Source organism: Rhipicephalus sanguineus, chromosome 3, assembly GCF_013339695.2.
Source record: "Rhipicephalus sanguineus isolate Rsan-2018 chromosome 3, BIME_Rsan_1.4, whole genome shotgun sequence".
Taxonomy (NCBI): domain Eukaryota; kingdom Metazoa; phylum Arthropoda; class Arachnida; order Ixodida; family Ixodidae; genus Rhipicephalus; species Rhipicephalus sanguineus.
This window is the reverse complement of record NC_051178.1, coordinates 3,122,338-3,143,018: the sequence shown is the minus strand read 5'-3', so window position 1 is coordinate 3,143,018 and position 20,681 is coordinate 3,122,338. Positions and strand designations below refer to the sequence as shown.

At 48.7% G+C, this 20,681-nt stretch overlaps 1 protein-coding gene across 2 annotated transcripts in view; it reads left to right on the top strand.

Annotated features, from left to right (window-relative positions):
• Nucleotides 1–334: 334 nt before the first annotated feature.
• LOC119386408 (ATP-binding cassette subfamily C member 4) overlaps nucleotides 335–20,681 on the top strand; it is a 1,176,877-nt gene continuing 1,156,530 nt past the window's right edge. Inside the window, exon 1 of one of the 2 annotated variants that reach the window (XM_037653719.2) lies at nucleotides 335–517. In XM_037653719.2, the coding sequence (XP_037509647.1) occupies nucleotides 441–517 (77 nt within the window). In that variant the 5' untranslated portion in view covers nucleotides 335–440. The remainder of the gene's footprint in view (nucleotides 518–20,681) is intronic. The other variant, XM_049414333.1, reaches the window with a different exon arrangement.

Here is a 20,681-nt window from a genome sequence, read left to right as displayed (position 1 = left end):
ATTTCGTAGTCGACTCGGGAAGTTCACTGTTGAAGCAACCCTACTTATCCGCCCTCTTCAATGCACGTCCTTTAACAATTAAACGATATTGAATTATCACCGTCGAAGTACAATACGTATAAGAAGTCCTTGGGAGTACAGCCAGCATCTGCTCGTACTTGGGAATGTGGAGCGTCGTGTTTCAGGCGCTCATGAAAAGCGTGCTGGCCATTTCGCCTGTGTAACGACAGCCAGTCATAAAAGGGCGAGATAGCAGATGAAGTAAACGGCCTCGTAAAAGTTTCCCGCCAGTCTACGCACCAAGGGGTCATGGGATAACGTTCTATGATAATTCATACAATCACGAGACGACGTCTTTTTAGCCGGCAAGCCGCACGGCGGGCAGACGCAAGTTTCTGCACTTAGCACTGAACTACTGACGGTGGCAGTCCGGGACAACCATGGAGCGGGAGCTGGAGATTCGGCAGCCTGCTAACCCCGTCGAGACAGCCAGCTGCTTTTCCAGGCTCCTTTTCAGGTGGCCCTTTTTTAAGCTCTGCTTTTCTGGAAGGGAATATAGAACAGATTGGACTTTTCGTGCACCCCTATCCCATGACGCAGAGCATATTATTGGGAAATGCGCATGATTAGCGGAGGAGTGAAGCATGGTCTGTAGCCATTTCTTCGTTCACATTTTAGCTTAGGGATGTAGGAGGGCGACTGCATACCCGCGAATGAATGTTTTATGTACCTTATATACGTAGTAGGCAATTGCTGAAACAGAAGATCTGTGTATATGGGCGACAATTTTCTAGCGGACACGGCAAGACATAAACTGGCAGTTACGCGTGATAATATATTGAAGTGACCTATTTCTTTAAAAAAAGGCATGCTTCCACATGACGCATTTGATGCTTTGGCTCTACTGCATAATAGTCATCCAAATTATTTTTTGTATTTAATGCCCTGATTCACACACCAGTCACGCTCAATTTTCCTCCTTTGCAAACGTTTAATATAATCCTTGAAATGCGCCGTGCCACATTTTGCAACGCTCTCCCGATTTAGGCCAGTAGATGAACATTTATTTATGTAATTCTTTCTAATATATTGAATTATTTTTATATCCAATGTAAAAGAATTCTGGAAATTTGTTAGGTTAACGGTAAAGATATTAATTCCATTCCTCCCTTAAAGATATCTGAAACCATAGTGGACGATGACAAAGACAAAGTGAAATTTTTAGGTAATTTTTCTGCTCAGTGTTGTGGGTATCGCTCTTCGCTCTGGCTTCAGCGAAGACGATGCGCAGCTCGGGCGCACGCGCTCGCGTGCTCATGGCGGAACGGTGAAAATTAATTCCAGCAACCTATTTCCCTTTTTTTCAATTATTATTCTCACCAAGTTAACTTGTAAAAAATATTATTGTTATACAAAATTAGAAATCATTCTCATTTCTAGATTTTAAATATTTTTTCGAAGCTTCGCGATTCTTAACCAATCCCCCTGTGTGGGTGTGAGCCAGCAGCACAGGATCTACATCAACATCCATGGCGGCCGGCAGTCGAGCCCGGGACTCCGCCCATTAGAGGTGCATGTTCTTGCTCTGCGTCCGTGTACTTTATGAGGGCTTCAGCCGACCCTTGGCCCTGAGCCTACAGTGTTCTGGCCAAAACTCTCGCTAACCGTTAACGTGACCTGCCAGATTGATATTAATCCAATGCCTGAGGTTGTATTTGGTGGGGAGGGGTCACGTAAGATTACATAAAATAAAGCCGTCCAGCGGATGCGGTCCGGATGATGTTCCGGCAGCGATCCCTAAAAATTGTTCTGGAATATTGTGTTTTTACTTTTCTTTAAAAATGCTTATCTGAAGCTTCGTTACCGCATGATCGGAAGCTAGAACTACAGGCCGGTGTCTTTGACGAGTATAACATGTAAATTAATGGAGCACGCAATACATACTTCAATGATGTGGCATTTAGTTAAACAATCTTCTAAGCTCTAGTCAGCATGGTTTTCGACATGCTTTTTAATGTTCAACCCAATTAATTGAATTTTTCACGATCTTACTTCAGCGATATATAAGACGCAAATAAAAGACGGCATATTCTTAGATTGCAGAAAAGCATTTGATGTAGTTGCGCGTGATCTTCTCATTGCAAAACATTGAGCCTATAAATCGGACGACAGTGTTATCGCATGGGTTGCCGAATATCATCGTGCAAGGCGGATGTCTGCGGTGCTCAACGGTTGCTCTTCTGCATATGCTCCAGTAACTTCAGGTGTCCCCCAAGGATCAGTTCTGGGTCCCCTTTTGTTTTTGCTTTTTATTAATGATATTGCAAATGACGTCAGACCTTCGTTTAGAATGTTTGCGGATGACTGTGTCATTATATAGTTAGACGCAAAGAGAGTGACATTACTTTAGTTCAGGCTGATTCAGGCATTATAGGATCATGGTGTGACAAATGGGAAATGTTAAATGTTCCGAAATGTGTTCACGTCACCTTTTCAAGGAAACGCGTATTTCTGCATCGCACATATACGCTGAATAATATGACCTTAAAGAAAGCTGAAGAATATAAATACTTAGGTATTTTATAACGTCAGATTTAAGATAGAATAGGCACATTTCGCACATTAAGAATAAGGCAATAGGTTCGCTGAGTTTTCTTCGTCGCAATTTCAGTCAGTTACCAGAGAAATTGAAAGAGCAGCTGTATTTTATTTATGTCCGCGGTATACCTGATTACGGTTATATTTGTTGGGATCCGCACAGAGCTGTTCTACGGAACAGCTGGAAAAGGTGCAGAATAATTCTAAAGACAGGGCGTGCAAACACGGACACAACAAGTCAGGACACCACAAACACCGAATAAGGCGGCAAGGTTTGTACTCAACAATTATAGCAGAACATTAAGCATGACGTTAAGCAAACGTAAATTATCGTGGCAGGCACTACGAGACCCGAGGAAAAACCTGAGACTGAAATTTTTTCACGCTGTTTACCATTCCGAAATCGGCATTCAGGGAGGAAAATACATTAGGTTACCCACTTATGTGTCGTCGAGACGGGACCAGGAACTGAAGGTCCTCGAGTTTTCTTTCAGAGGTGACGACTTCAGGCATTCTTTTTTTCACGAGCCATAAGGGAATGGAATGCTCTATTGCCCGACATTGTGAACATTTTAATAACAATGTGTTTTACTGCGCTTTGTTTGTGTAATACTTTTGCTTTTTTCTGACTATAACTCCCCTGCTGTAATGCCCACTGGGGCGATGCAGGTAAGTAATAAATAAATAAATGAATAAACAAACAAATAAATACATATCTCGCTTTCTAAGTGAAAATGTTGTTTATTTCCAAAGGCTTTTTTTCTGTTAATTTATTCTTTCGATAACACTCTTTTTGTCATTTGCTGTACAAGTCCGTTCTTGATTTTTGATTGTGTGCTTTTCACTATGTTGTATAGTTAAAACTCTATCTAAGGAAACCCGATTTTACGAAGTTCCCGATCTGAGGAAGAAATTTCAGTTCCCAGGCAGCTGCCCATACGGTTCAATGTTGTCATCAACCTGAACTAACGATACTAACTGGGCACCATACCTGATTTAGCAAAGTTTTCCCAGAAATAAATAAGTAAAAGTTTTCTAATTTTGACAAGATTGGTTTTATTCCAGCGTGTGCTTTAACACTATCCCGTTAAAACACCTAGCCGCGATATTGGCGCGTTAATTTGACGAGGCTGCACGCCATGCTCATGAATGGAATGATGGACTCAACAGTCGATACCCTTCTTAACGTGCCACATGGCGCTAGAGGCGACGGCGGTTTACCGTCCCAGTAAATCAGGCGCCTGAAACACGCCGCCCGCCAGCCACATGCGGCCCGAGGACCTTTGGGCCCGGCATCCACATGACTGTCTGCGCGGCATAACATTTTATGACATTGCGACTGAAGCTTTGTGACTTTGCAAAAGTGTACTCGCATTATTTTCTCACCTATTGCCATCATTAACGCTGCATTCGGGCGTGCTACGGAGTCGTGACTAGTGTCAAGCGTTGTTTTCGGGAGGCACCTCATGCGGTCACCATCTGTAGAAACATGACTGTGAAACAAAAATAGTACGTTTCATAATTGGCGTCCGGATTTCAGTGATCCTGGATATCGGTATCAGTATGTTGTTCGAATACTGAAGCCAAATACCCTTCAGGAATTATCAATATATGAGACATGCGAAAGGTCTCGTTTCAAATGGTGACGTTAGCTGACGTTTCATTAGATGCGAAGCAGCTTATGGCGGAGTTCAATCCGGTGGTGTGCGGCGTGACCACCCTTATTGTGCATGCGCAAACCCTCACCACACACCTCCTCTCCGCTCCCCCTATCCACTCTTCCTCTCGCGCGTCTCATTCTCTCCTGCGACAAGTAGGCAGCAGCGACGCCTACGGCGTCTTGACGTGGCACGAGCGGCCGTTGGCCGCCTCTGCTTCTGTGGCTCTAGACGCGGGGCGTTCGTGCTCTCCTTCCCCCGCTGAAGAATCCCACGACGACACCAATTTATTTTTATTTATTTATTTATTTATTAATACTGTAAACCAAAGGGTCATACAGGAGTGGGCATACAGAATAGTACTGCCAAAACATCCATTTCAAAGAAGACGCATGGGATCAAGAACGACACAGGAACAACTAAATACAATAGACAAGCTCTGTCAAAAAATAATAAAAATAAAATAAAAAATAAAGGAAGTTAGCTTCCACATTTGGCACCTAATTAAAAGCCACTTTATACAAAAATGACAAATAAGCGACACAGTGAGCCACACTCGCGCACTCGTATACACTCAAAAACATGTCATCGTAAAGGCTCAACAGCATGTGCAAAGAAATGAGCATACGAAAAAAAAGAAAAAAAAATTCGGCAGATCCCACGTACCGTGGGAATTGATGTTATGCGAAGCATGCGCGGGATGGTGACTGTGGCGTAATTTTTCACATTGAGCGAAACGTTACGGAATGACGCTAGAGAAATATGGAAGTGGTATACGCACACTCATATGTTGAAGAGTCGCATATGTATTATATAACCAGTTGTTTACAGTTGTGTAGCGATGGCAGCAGAACATGGGTGTTACCAACACCATGTTTCACGAACCCGTGTGTATGTGTAGAAGGGGTTCTTGACAGTTCTCGAACAAGGTCATCATCACCGTGATCAATGAGCACCACCAGCTGGACCGGACTTGTTAATCGGATCCGTTCGTGATCGCGGTTACGAGGGGTCTAAGTGTAGTGAAGTGCGAGGTATAGTACAGCTGGTGGAAATCCTGGATGCCTCTTACGATGAAATGATCTATAATGCCTCCTCTCCTGGGCGTGGCAGTGAGGTCTTTTGGTGCCCTCTCCGCATCCAATCCGTCTTTCACGCAATATAAGGACCAAGCATTTTTGGGTCTTGATAAATCAATGTTGAAGACACCGGTAATGTTGAGACGCCTGCATGGTTCTCTCAGCAGAATTACCGTAGGAAGCATTGACGCCGGTTTTTGCGTAATCCCCGTGGTCCACGTTGCAGACCATGTGGACGAGTGGATGGTACTTGAGCGTCTTCCAGGGGTGTTCTGTCTTCAGTTTCCTCACTTTCCTTGCGTTCGCCGCGGTGGTGTAGCGGTTAAGGTGCTCGGCTGCTGACCCGAAGGTCGCGGGTTCGATCCCGGCCGCGGCGGTCGCATTTGGATAGAGGCAAAATGCTAGATGCCCGTGTTTTGTGCGATCTCGGTACACGTTAAAGAATACCCAATGGTCAAAATTTCCGGAGCCTTCGCTACGGCGTCTCTCATATCATATCGTGGTTTTCGGACATAAAACCCCGATAAGTATTATTATCACTTTCCTGGCGTGTCGATCTGTGTGTTCGCGGTTAGTGTGTTGGTTGAGACCCTGTATCACCTGTGGCACATACCCGCATAACATTACTCTGGTTTACGGGTATGTGCCACACGTGATTGAGAGAAAGGGTTTCATGACGTAGGCGACAGGTATTTTGCGTTATTCATGTCATGACCAGTGAATCGTGTTCATCATACACTGATCCCCTGCTAGGCCAATTTTGGTATATTACAAGTTATGGAGACGACCAGGAGAGCGCCCAGACGTAGGCGGCTAGATAGATAGATAGATAGATAGATAGATAGATAGATAGATAGATAGATAGATAGATAGATAGATAGATAGATAGATAGATAGATAGATAGATACGTAGATAGAAACGGCCAAAGTGCATGAGGTTCGCTAAGAAATGCTTCGCATTTAAAAAAAACATGGCATGGACTGCAGAGAGGCAGACGCACATGATCTTGCGACTTTGCGGGAGTCGAATACTTCAGACGCCGGCAGTTCCACGCAGTGGGAGCTGGATGGAGACTGGAAGACAGTGCTGATTCTACGCCAGAGGAAGGCACAGGCTCGAGAACGCAAAAAAAAAAGTTACACCATCTCCCGCTCAAGCTAACCATCTGCCCCTTGCTTCGCATCCACACATGGTTCCCTTTAGCGGGAGATGGTGTAATTTTTCAAACTAGACAGCCTCCCCCCCTCCTCCTACTACCCTCAACCTTATCCCGGTCCTTGAGAGAGGAAATGTTGCGACTGCAGCCCGCTAGCTGAGGTGAGCTTGAGACCCCTGCTGTAAATGCTCTTACAGAGACACTGTGGCGGCTTTCCTGGTTTCATGGTTTATGCGCCAAGTAGCACTGTTCGCCTTCTCGCAGTTTTCTTGCTCGGCCTACTCGCACAACCACAGCAATGATTCTCCCCGTCTTTGCATAACGACCTGGCGTTCATGGCCAGTGCTTGGGAGGGTCCACGTCTGAGCCGCCTGCGCGGACTTCCCACACACGCATACGTGGGTTAGCGGCAAATGTAATGCTGCGGTGGCTTTCGGGAGTCCCTACGCAACAATATTAAATTTCGAGGGAACGAAAACTTCGCTTCTCGAATTTACGGACTTTCTGATAAAAGGAAATAATTCGAGCACTTCGGTAAATGGACTTTCAACTGTGTACTCCACAAATTGTACTCCGGGAAGCCTGGAGCTAGTGAATCCACTTCTCAGTTCTTCCTCCCAGCCTTCCTTGTCATCATGTGAAAAAAAAAATTCATCGACGACTACGATACTGCCTAAAGCGAATTCTGAGCGCAGCTCTTTAGGTGTTGTGTTGTTGCACTAAGTTGAGGCAAATGCTTCTGCTTCGGCGGCGCACACCTCTGGATTCTTGCGCCGGCGGCGTAGACCGTCTGCTCTGGCAGCTCGTTTAGCAGCAGCGGCAGACGACGCACTTCCACCAGTTGCGTCGCTCATTGTTCAGAAAGAACTGGCTGAGACTATAGGAAGACGATTTATATTAGGAAGAGAACACCGTGAGCAGCGTGACTGGCGCGGACAAATTTATGCAGCCCAATTAACATCAACTGCCGCACACGGAGCGTAGCCGAACAACAGCCGGCGCACGACGGCGCGCAAGGGTGTCTTGATGTAGAGTTACTGTATATGCTACCTTTTTAGATGCGAAGCAGCTCTTTGACTAACCTGTGTAACGCTGTCCCTCCGTCCGCACAAACGCGAGGCAACGCGCTTCCCTCGGCGCAGGTGTTGGAGCGGCGCCAAGTAGGTCAGGCCGCAGCTGGGCGTTGACGTTACGCTCCCCTCGCACGCTTCCCTCGCAGGTGCGCGCGTACGTCACTCTCTCCCTCACCCACCGGAGCGCCCGCAGCTGCCGGCTCCAACGCCCGCCCACCTCCCGTGTCTGCGTTTCAAACAAACGTTTACACCAGTAAACGCTACACCGAGTTTCGCTTCAAACTAATCTTCCAGCGCTCACCGCAGCACCCGCGTTAGCGCCGTTCAAAACGTGACGCCACCCGTGCGCAACGCTGCTGCTTCGCATCCCATGAGGGTTCCCTTCGGGGAAATGGTCCAATATTTTTTTAGGTAGCAGAGTTGCGCATAGGTCTGGCAAGCAACCACAGCTATGCGGCGAAGCCACTCTCCGTTTTTGCAGGCGACATGCCTACCGTGTCGCCGGTGAACATGTTTGGCGTGTCGAAGACCGGCGGTGAGTAACATAACTGTCGATGTCTGGTGTCAATCCAATTCGCTGCAGCGGCAGCGTAGAAAAATGCAAAAATTGGCCCAAGCAGCAGCTTCTCCGCAATGCATGGTTGCTAACGACGTTTGGAAGACACATGCGCAACTCAGCACATACAGTAGCCCTACCTTGATGTGCACTGCTGTGGCGCCGTGGGCTGGCGCCGCGGCAGCCACGGAACCTATCGTCTGGCCGCTGTCGCTCCTTCCTCCTCGCGCTCTCCACGCTGTCGCCGTCTTTTATCCTCCGCTGCGCGCGCTCCGCGCTCGCTCTGCTTGGCCCTCGTTCGCTCTATTCGCCGCGAGATCGGGCTATAGGTGGCAGCACCGTCGCCGCGTTTGTGTGGATAGGCGGTCGGCGGCGCGTATACAAATGTACGCAGCGACGCTTCACGGTATGCGGTTTGAGTCGATTGTTGGCGCGTAAAGCGCGTTGACTGCAGCCTAATGGTGATGTATGTGCCTCCATTGCCACATCAATGCACGCAACCGTGCTAACGTGCCTATTAATTGTGAGAGAAGTGCAATCTGTCAATCAATGGGGTACTGGCCTTCAGTCACATTGGTGTTTTGCCCTGTGCTAGATGTTTTTTCTTGCTTTGTTTGCACGTGCTTAAATTGTGTTTTGCCTATACCACAATATAAACTGTGTTGCGCGACTGAGCCATTGATGTATTTACTTCTTGCTCTAGCAGCTACAAAGAAAGAGAACCTGTATTTCTGCGTAATTAGAAGAAGTAGAACTTTGTGCACTCTGCTTTTCTGTTTGCATGAATACACGAATTGTTGTAGGAATGCGTGGCTTCAGGTCTTTTTTACGGCTTACCATCCTCTGAAGCGATAGTTCATGCTTTGCGGTATCACAAGGATTTCCAAATCGCCAACACGTCACGAGATGGTGTCAATAAAATTCTGCAATCACACCTCGACATTTAGTAATCTTTTTTCGTTTAGGACGACGCCGAATGAACTATGTGACGTGCTTGAACGAGAAAGCGGTACCCACATTGAAATGATTTCGGCGAATGGACGGTACGATGGTTAGACCTAGCGCCATACCGACACGAGCGTGTACTCACCTATTAAAGTGCATACAAGTCTCGTAAGGCGAAATGCTTACGTATATCGTGTAGGCATACGTACAAGCTGATGCATCTGATTTAGTGAAGTTTGTTCGTCGAATTTTCCTTAAGCATGTACCTCTACGTGCAGCTAGATTCGCTTTTTTATTTCCGTATATGCCGCAGTGTCCGGGAATCCACTGGAACATGACAGTGTGACCAGACACAGTGGCCATGTGGTGGATGTAACCAATGTCTCGGGTCACCGGATGTTGACGACTGGCCTTGATGTTGCTCATGCTGACGCCCACCGAGAGAGGGATAAGTTATGGAATCTTTCGCCTCAAGACCTCTTTCTCCGCTCCATAGACCGTGACTTAAAAACAAGACTTCCGCATCACCTTCCTCGTCACCTTGAGACACTCTATCAACGTCTTCGCCTCAACGCAGCATTCACCAATAGCTACATGTGCCGCCTTGGTTTGACCACTGACCCATACTGTGATAACTGTGGTGCTCTAGAAACAATAGAACATATTTTATTAGATTGCCAGGCATACAAAGATGAAAGAACTTGTCTCGAAAGTAGAATATGCTCAGCTTCCCAAGCACCGCTAGATCTCAGGAATATACTCGGACCTACTTCTTCTCCTTCTCAGCAAAGTAAAATTTTAAAATTTCTGTTCCGATTCCTCGAGGACATTCACCGAATTGATAAACTGTAATTTAACTTACATCAGCATCATTACGTTGTGACATGTACGTACCACCATCATATCTTCTTTTTTTTCTCCTTCTCCCTTTCTGCCCTCCTCCTCCTAGGGCCTTTCTGTCCTCACTCCCCTTCCCTATACAAAGTAGCATGTAGGCGCCTTTAGGTACGCCGGCAGAATTCTCTGTTTTTCATTAAAGAGCTTTCGCTCTCTCTTTCTCTACGTACAAGCATTTGATACTGTGCTAGCACAACGGAATAAGCTGTAATCTGAGGACGCGCATGACGTACGCACACATGCGAACAAGGTGTGGCTAGCAGACGACGCAAGGAGCGATCCACACCGCGGGGTTTCGTTCGCTCGCCGCTAGGTGCCGACTCTGCTCGATCCCGCCGCCAATACACCAGAGCACGCCTATCTCGCACCCAGGCTCCTGGTGAGCCTAGCGCATACTCTCGCACCGAGATGCGGGACTGCCACGGCGCGTATGGGTTGCGCCAAGTAAACAAGGGAAGCTGCAGCTCTGAGGCTTTAAAGTGTGAAAAAGTACCCGCTAACGCCGCTTCCGCGTATATGAGCTTGTCTGGGCACTACTGCGTCGTCTTTGGATGCCAAAACAAGCAGCGCAGCAGGAGCTTAGCGCTGTCCGCAACGATCGCGACGCACCACGGGAATCATACCGATGCGGTGTTTTCGGCTTCGCTACGAGTGGATATTTGTAATGCAAACAGAAATACTAAAAGCCGAGTGAAAATGGAAAGCCTTTGGCCTACCGGTGCCGACGTGGGCGGAGCCACCGACATAGACTGGGGGCTTTGCCCTCGGGCCGTAGTTTCTTTGGACCATAATAAAGTTCTTGCCATGCCATGCCACGCGAGTGAAAATGCGCGCATAAGTACACTAATTGAGTTTTTTGTAGCGTATTGCCACCTATTCCATTTTACCAACCTAATTTGCGTGACCCGCAGCTCTGTTGAAGGCAGCTTTTTGTAGGGGTGCACTTAGTACCTTTCAGCGTTTCCTCTGAAGAAAATGTAGTGCAGGATAGTGCTTTCAAGCACGAGCAACCAGAATGCTTTACCACTTTCAACGCCGTATTAAGCTTTAGTGATTTCGTTTGCATCCACGCCTTGAAGATTACAAGCTTTCGTCCTCAAATGGTAGTAAATGGTACGGTGTTACTGACCAGCTGGCTAGAACTTCGTACCTTTATTTCAGTGTTTTGATGTCCCCAAATTTATTTGGACACAAGGCATCCAGCTGCACAGAATACATATCTTGGTACTAAGTAATCATTTATCGCGCCAATGTCCTCTACGTCGCAGACACAAGATAGTGCTAGCTCAATCGGCGAAATTTTTAGCATATTTACACAGCACCCATTCAAGGGAACACAACGGGACTCCCCCATTTCAATATCGGCTTAATCAAGAGTAGCACAGTTACGCTTGTAAAGAATCATTGTTACGGGATTGAAATCGCGCATATAGCTAGCAAAAGAGATCGATGAACGATACTGCAGGTGATACTTTCTGATTGCACGCTTTTGCGAGCAAGAGACATTATCGTAAGAACGCGCGTGAAACGAAATTGCGTTCCACGAAGCTGCCCGCGAACCGTTAACTAATTATTACGCGATGCATGTGGAAATGATGAATTTTTACAAAATGTTGCGCGCAGCTTGAAATATGCGGCAAGAAAACATAGTTACACTCTTTCAAGAGCTGCACTGCAATTACGACTCAGGCGTACTACGGCGTGAAGTTTTTTTTTGCAGATGTAACAGCGTACGTACATGACGATCTATGTTGCTTCCGCAGCCTGCTCAGCACGGCCTGTATAAATTGCGGACTTGCTTGAGCGACGCGTTCTAGATGTTTCAATAAAAGCAGCGAAAATGTCCAGGCTAGAAAAAAAAATTACACCATCTCTCGCTAAATGGAACCATGCGGAGATGCGCAGCAGGGGGGGGATGATGTAATTTGTTGAGAGGAAGAATGAGAATGTATTGAGAATGTGTAAGAGAAGAGAGAGAGACGTTTTGTACGTGGTGGTTGCGTCTTCATTTAGAGACCGTATGCGATTCCTAGCGTCGGTGCACGCGGCGCTTTGAAGACGACGGCCTTGTGGTCAGTGAAGTGTAGCGTCAAGGGTGCGCGAGCGGGGAAGAGCGTAGGAGAGAGAGAGAGAGGCGGAGGGGACGCGAATGCGCAGTGGGGGTGTGGACGCCTCCTGTGGCGTGCTTGTGCTGGAGCTAACGCTGACATTGGCGGCGGCGTTGAAGCTGGCGCTCATCGCGGCGGCAGTGTTGACGCTGGGGCTCATCGCGGCGTTGCACAGGAGAGAGGCGCGCGAGAGGGGGGAGCGTGGGAGGGCGCTCATCGCGGCGTTGCGCAGGAGAGAACGAGGCACGCGAGAGGGGGGAAGCGTATGAGAACAGAGAGGGGGAGGGGATGCGCATGCGCAGTGGGGGTGTGGACGTCACGGGAGGGATGGACAAAGCCCCCGCCTTAAGCTGCTTCGCATATAAAACGCGAAACACGCTCTCCGGGGGACTGATTTACGGAAGCTACGCGTTTGCTCTGTGTAGCGTCTGCTGGCATGGCAGTCCAGGGACGTTGCTTCATCGCCTTTGCGGTAGATGGCTCGACGCACGATACAAATATGGCGCTATGCATGAAACTCGCTGTGTTCTGGTCCATCGGTTACGCCGCCGGCGCTCAACGCAGAAACGGGCGCCTAAGAGGCGTGCTCTAAAATAAAGGAAGTGTAATAGAGCAGATGCACCAGTGGGTATGCATCCGCGGAAGACGACGAAGACCGGTGTTGCGATTGCGCAAGAGCTTGTGCTGTTTGCGGGCCTTGTAGTGCGTGGCCGTGCGGTTATTCCTCGCAATGCAACACCTCAAGGCATCAACAAACGTAATCAATAAACCTTGTCGCATTTGGTGGAGGTTGCTGAGATTCCCCGTATCGACCTGGAGCTCCCCTCTCGCAAGTTGCCAGTGAGACCACCGGAAAACATGACGGAAGCAGTCACTTCGCAGCCAGCCCCATCGGCAGCCACGTCCTCCTGCGCAGGCGCTACCCATCCACAGGGCCCGCTCACCTTCAGCGGAAGTGGTGAGCACGACGTCGAAAACTGACTCTCCTTGTACGAACGCATAAGCGTCAGTAACAAGTTAGACGACGAATCTAAGCTCACCTGCGAGATATTCTGCTTGGCTGACTTAGCTAAACTTTGGTTCAGCAACCATGGTTCCAACATCTCAAATTGATCAGCCTTCAAAACCGTTTTGGCGAAAGAGTTTGGCTGACCAGAGGGTAGCAGGCTCCGCGCTGTTCAGCCCCTATGCCTCCGAGCACAGAAGCGTGGAGAAACATTTCCCAGTTACATTGAGGATGTGCTAGAGCTCTGCAGGCGGGTTAACCCTGCTATCTCGAAAGAAGACAACGCACATTCTCAAGGGGATAGAGGATGGCGCATTCCAGATGTTGCTTTGCGGGACTTTACGCCAGAGCTTTAACGAATTGCGCCGTCAACGTTCCATGCTCGGCCAATCTTGCACCATCAGATTCGATCGCGGGCATCGCGCTTGTAGACGGCAACATACACCAGAGCACACTGTCTCATCAGATCAAACATTTTATTAGATAAGAAGTGGCCGGACAGCTCTCCCTGCTGCCTGATAGCGACGTGCCCACCGCAAGTCAACCTCCGACACTGAAGCAGACCATACGGACTGAGATTTGCGAGGCCCTCCCCACAGTTCCGGCCACTTACCCGTTCACTTCTTGCCATCATTGCTATAAGTGCCGGCTATACTTCGCCTCCTCCATCTTCGCCTCTGAGCTACACAGCTGTGGTCGCGCAGCTCTCGCCGCATGCAGGTTCGTTATTGTCACCACCCCATCCCCCCTCGCCTCCTGTTTACAGGCCATCACAACATTTCTTCCTTCCATCAGAGGCGTGGCGAACCGAAGACAACCGCCATATCTAGTTGACGTTTGGTATCGATGGCCATATCGCGTTCGTCTGCCGCCGCCGTATTGCAGCTGCACACGCCACCTTCGGAACGCCTAACTACGCGCCGCAACATGCCACCACATCTGCATTTGTGCAGATACAGTCCGACTCAGATCGCCGCTCAGGCCGTCGTCGCTTCCCATTTCCTCGTCAGCGGTCGCCATCACCTGTGAGTCGTCGACCGCTAGGATTACCAACTCTTCAGTGGAGCGAGTTTTGACGGACCGGGGGGGGGCACTAACATGGGGAGCCAGCGAAATAAGTTATCTTCATTGCGGTGTCTTCGAGACAAATCCATTGTTTCTTTATTGTTTCGGCCTCTCGAAGCGGTACTTCAGCTGGCGACGTGCTGCTCGCAGCACTTACTCTTGCACGGCGAAGTTCAGCTAAAGTAGTTAAAGTCTCTTGCAGCCACCGCAACATTGCTTCGTGTGGGCGATTTGTGAGAACTTCATGTTATGTAGCGTGACGCGCGTTATCGGGCGCGCGTTGGATCACATAACTGGATGGTCCAGAATATATCTGGGACATTTAGCTGTCCGGACAGGGACTGCGCGAGACTTGGGACGCTGTATGGAAAGTTGGGACAGTCCCGCGAAATCCGGGACGGTTGTAACCCTATCGACCATCTTCTGATGAGGTAAACTTGTCGGTGCAGTTCCGGAGGCAAGAACTACATCTTCTTCGCACTTCTTAAGGCCTCCATTTTTGTTGCAATACGATATTGAAGTACATGCTGAGGGAGTCGCCTCATTAGCGCTTATAGGTACCGGTGCCGCCGTCACTGTGATGAACGACAACCTTTGTCGAAGAATAAAAAAATGACTACCTCTCTCTCTCTTGCTGGCATGGTAGTGTCCACAGCTAGCGCGCAACGCATACATCCCTCATCTGTCTGTATACGGCGCGCGTCGTCATCCAAGACATTGTGTACATCACGGAATTTTTTCTTCTGCCACCTTTCTCTCATGATTTCATCCTCGGTTGGGATTTCCTTTCACGTCGTGAAGCTGACATTAATTGTTCACTTGAGGAAGTGTCTGTTGTGCCAACATAAGATTTTCTACGCGCCTTTCAATATAAGATTTTGAACCTGCAAACTCATCGTTGATGCCGACACGAACTTTCCTCCAACACGTCCATCGTTGTGATCCTTTCGTGTACTGCCCAACATGACGCCACGGTAAGGGCTTTGTTCTTCCATTGGCCATTCTTACTAACAGGAAAGTGTTTTATGCCGAGGTCCACCACGTCTCCACTGACGCATTTCGGTCACGGATATAAAGTCTAAGCTAACAGATTGTAAAAAAAAAACTTACAGGAAAAGGTTCCGTCGCCGCGAGTCCAACCTACTCCCTGTGGCTCCGCAGCGCGCGGCGCTAACCGGCTTGGCCACAGACAATACGTTCTTCAGCATACTAACGGCGAGCTGTTTATATACGCCATTTACCGATGGGGGTACTCAGAGATCGGTGGCACTTTAGCGTGTTTTCGTTTCTCTAGCGAGATAGCGCAAAGAGCTCGAAGGGCCCTTTGCCCAAAGAGAAGCCGTTTTCGAAGGGCGCGCTTTAAAGGTCATCTCCCCGCGCGTTGCGACGCCCGCGCCTCCACAGAGCGTTGTAGCTCATGCGCGTGCGCTTATCTCGTGATGGGGGCCGGTTGTACGTCTTGTGCTGTCACCGCAAGTTTGCATAAAAGTTACAGAGAGCAGGAAGGTCACTTCGCTCACGGCAGCGGCCACTTTTGCGAAAACGCGCTGCCCACATACAAATAAGTTACAACTGTGACAGTTCGCGCACATACTGCGTATACTTGTGCGTTTGTTTCGTGCGTCCTCCTTTGTGTTTGAGCAGCACGCTTTAACTGGCGAGCTGTGACCGTCGTCACTTCACGCTCATCCTGTGTATGTTCTTTCGGTGCTTCCTTTGAGCTCGAGCAGCGCGTTGAGAGTTTCGAGCTGCTTCCCGTTCTTCGCGTGACATTACAATTTGTTGCTATATCATTAATTCCTTCGCCCTTGTACCAAAACAGTGCACAAGAGACGCTCAACTACGTCTGTGAAGACAGCCCTATTGGAAAGCCCAGTGGCGCTGTCCCAGTGCCACACATGATTATTGGACAAGTTTGTTTGGCGCTGGGTACTGGGACGCTGGCACGCTGCACGAGGCACGCTGGACGCTGGCGCGCTGCACACAGGGACATGTGTTACGGACCAAAATCGGGCTTTTAAATTGTGTTTAAAGGCTTCGATCTTGTCCAGATCGTAATTAGGGCTTAAACACGAGCACTGCGACAAAAAAAGGCGTTGGCTGAGCGAGCACACAAAGTACTCGCGTAGGCCTTTATTGACGATGGAAAATTGTGAAGATACCGGGAACGATGAGCTATGTCCATGAAGTGCCCAGGAAGACTGGAAGGGTCTTCAGTGAACCGTGTATACACAAGAACGCCTGGAATAGAATGGACGATGGCTGTGCGAGACGCCTGGAGATGATGATTCAGGAACCTGAAAAACTGAATAAGGGAATAGTACCAAAGAGCACAGCCGCCAAGCACTGCGGAACAGCAATGCCCGAGGGTCGTCCCGAAAAAGTCAGTTTCGCCACAAGGGCGAAGCAATGAATGCGATAGCAAGAAATTGAATGGTCACAGGAAGAACGACAAGCAGCTCGATACTTGCAACGCGCCGCTGAAGCACAAAGAAGGACGCCCGAAATGAACGCACAGGTAAACACAAGACTATAGTCTACTAGAATAATTTATTCTAGTACACTATACACAGGACAACCGTGAACTAACAACTGTCACAGTTGGTACGCCTTTATGGTTGTGGAACGCGCTGCAAGTGTCGACAATTCTTGTTTGTTTGTTTGTTTCCGCATAATTATGGCACATACCCACTCTGGGGCATTGACCAAGACTGCGTGTCCACAATTGAGAACCAGATGCTCTTAGATATTTCTTTTTGTTTTAAACTGCGGCGCGTGTAGTGACCCCTCTGCGACTCCTGCCACATGGGCCCGATCGTTCCTTGCCCGACGAACCAAATAACTATTATCATAAACGGGTACGTGCTACACAAATGGGGTAAGTACCACTACTCACCACTGGTACACTAAAAAGGAAGAAGGCAGAAACTATCATCATAAACGGGTATGTTCCACAGAAATTTGGTAAATCCTACTACTCAACACTGGACCCCTAAACATTACGAAGGCAACAGTTAGCCCCAAAAATGTGACACAGAAATTGGGTAAGTCCCACTACTCAGCACTAGTCCACTAAAAATTAAGAAGGCAACAGTTGGCCCAACAACAAATGGCGGCGAAGCGACGGCGGCGAGCCGAAGACCCCGAGTACGTACAACGAGAGAATACAAGGTAACAGGAAGGGCAACGGCGGCTGCGAGAAGACCCTGAAGCGATGGAAGGCTTGCACTTTTATCTCGAACAACTTGAAAAAGGCACTCTCAAAGTACAATGTCTGTGTCGTGCGCACGGCTCCATGCAAGTTTCATCACCGACGAAGAAAAGCTCGACGTCACGGTCTCCTTTCAGCAGGCCGAAGAAGCCAGAGAAGTCGCACGTGTGCGCATCAAGAGCCAGCAAAAGACTGACAACCGTCATTACAACCTTCGATGACGCCAATTAGAATATCAGCCCGGCGACCTTGTTTAGGTGTGGACGCCGATATGCCGTCATGAACTCAGTGGAAAGCTTCTTCGGTGATACTTCGGGCCTCAGAAGGTGGCCCGAAGTATCGCCTGCGTCATTACGTTCGTAATGCCCGGACGGCATTACGAACTCTCAGCGGCGCTGCGCACGACCTAAAGTCTTCCATGTCGTGCGCCTTAAGCCCTTCCACAGGCGTGAGCGAACCGGAGGACTCTACTTTTTGTTTTATTATTCTGCTTTATTTGTGTATGCACTTCTTTCCCCCTTTCATCGTCTGTTACAAGTATCGGGACTGTGCTTTTTTTCAGAGGGGGCCAGTTTCGTTTGGTTAGGAAAATACCCCAGGCTGCGCGGAAGGGGTCGCACAGCCACAGCGAAAGCTGTAAGAGTGGCATTTCTAGAGCCCGTTATAAACTCTCTCGGGGCTACTAATACAAGTACACTAGAAATGTACCCACTACGCCATAAACCATAATTTTTGTGAATTTGGGAAGCTCCGAGAATATGCCTTTCAGAGGGGGGAAGTTTAGATTGGTTCGGATAAACTTTATTATAGGCGTGTGGGAATATTCGAGATTCGAATTCGAATCGAATAATGCCTAATCGAATAATTCTATTCGACTTTCGAATAGCTAGTATTCGAGGTTTCCAATAAATCGGCAGGATGAATATCCAAAACGCGAAAAAGACCAATGGTGCAATTTGGTTATGGTGGGGTAGCTAAAACAAACGCTAACGTCGGTACAGAACCATCGTTAACACTTCCGCCGACATCCTGGTTCAAAAGCGATCGTATGTTTTTTAAAGGATATTATGTCATTTCCGCACGTAAGAAAACACACGAGAAAGCTGTCAAGCCTCTCTCAACTTCGCTTCCGAAACGAAGGCGTGGACTTCTTGCGTAGTTCGGTCGCGTACACCGCAAGCGCCGTAAAACGTCCCGACTTTGGCCCGCGAAAACCTCGGTTATGGGCTTCACACGTGAAAATTTGTTCACGCTGTGCAGTCGTCACTGCCTCGCCGGACCACTCGTTCAGAAACTATTCCGGCGCACAGTTAAAATTCTGCTGTGAAGGAGCGGCCGAATGTTCTTGGGCCCGGAGCACTCATGAGGATGAAGCACATTACCGTTGTCAGATGAGCCGTATTGTGCAACGACAAGGGAAGAAATAGCTACCGTACCCCTCTCTGTTAGCCGTTAAGATGTTAGGAGTGCCGCTGCTGACTGGAATGGTGGCTCTTGTATCAACAAGCCTGCGGGCCAATAAAAGCTGAAAAAACATTCCTCCCGAACAAGCGCATACTAAAGCTGTCATACGGCGTACCGTCCCTGATTTTTCCTTTCTCGTACCGTAACTGGCGGTATACGTTTCGTGTAAATATATCATTCGATATTCGATATTTTTGGCCTCTATTTGGCACTATTCGAATCGAAGTCGATTCCAGATGAAATTTCACTATTCGCACGCCCCTAATTTGTTATTATAAGTCCGGAGGCGTGTGCCATAGCACACGGTGGCCCGCTCCCATGAAGGGACAGTCAGGCCGAGACCTACCGCCGCATCGTGGCCCCCTGGACAGCCCAAAGTTGTGACTGTATGTCCGGACTCCTCAGAGTGGAGCCCCACTTGCTGGCCGAAGGTGTATCAGTGTCACGTACCGGGCACTCCCAGAGCATGTGGTGTCAGGTGGCTAAACCACCACATTTGGCACATGATTTAGTTAGATAAACGTCAGGATAAAGCTTATGGAGAAAGGCAGGGTTAGGATACGTTTCTGTTTGAAACAACCTCAATGTCAGCGCCTGTGCCTTGTTTAACTTCCTATCTGGAGGAGGAAGAACTCTCCTACCCATAGCGAAATGCTGAGTAATTTCACTATAAGTAGTTAGTCGATACATATTTACCAATGCTCCAGGTTGACCCAGAGATATTCTATTGTCGCTGAGAGCTAACCCTCTCGCCCTGAAGTGGGTCAACTCACTGAGATTGATAGTCCCTTTCCCCATGGATCCCATATGAGCAGGGGACCATGCAAGGGTATGAGTACAAGTGTGTTCTCACCGAGCATGCCTTTGGCCTCTTTGCACACAGCGCTAACACTAAAAGCCCGAATGGCAGCCCTAGAATCACTAAATATATTTTCATTATTTTTACGTAAGAGAGAGAGAGAGATAGAGAATTTCTTTGAAGGCAGAGAGGTCGGCCTGAGCTAGTACGCTCTAGCCTGCTACCCTGCACAGGGGAAAGGGAAAGAGGAAAAAAGGAGTGATGAGGGGTGATGATGGGGAGAGCAAAGCGATACGCGTATATAGAATAACCACGTGACATAGTGGTTTCGCTAGAGTCTGGTGTCCAGTCCTGTGCTCTTAAGAAAATCTGTCGCAGCCCTGATAGCAGTTGGTGATTGTCTGGCCGCACATAGCTTACAGAGTACCAGTCTCACTTAGTGTTGCCACACCGATTCGTTTCAACGTTGAAGCGAGCGTATTACGTTGCGACACGTAAAGTGGACAATCTAAGGTAATCATGGCAATGGCAACCTGCTCGGCTGCATTAGCAGTTTGGGCGCGTTGCGACGCCGCAATAATTGTCGCCCCTTCGCGGCTGATTGCCACGACCATAAACCTGCCCCTATTGTCACATTGCGCCGCGTCTACGTACCAGGCACCCCGTGGAGACCAGCAACCAGGTGGAGAAGAGCCTGAGCTCGCATTCTGGTGCTTCCTACATTTCGCTGGGGACAATTTCGAGAACAGGGAGACGCAGCCGTTTGCTCGCAGAAAAACTGCGGGCACTTTGCACAATGTCGCGCAAAGCTTGGCACGGCGATGCACGGACGCGTCTCCGCTCGCGCTCCCCGTCGACCGACACGTCTAGCTTCAAGATGCGCGGCATCCTCCTCGGGAGTACGCAGCAAGGCTATTCACTATAGAGCGGAGGCTGCGCGCGATGTCACTGTCGGTGGGCGTGGCTTGACCAGGTGGTGCGGTAGCTGGTCGCTAGAGGGCGTGATGCTTGCTTCCTCTTTCTTTCTGTTTTTCTTCCTCTCTCTTTCGTTGATGCTCTCTCTGT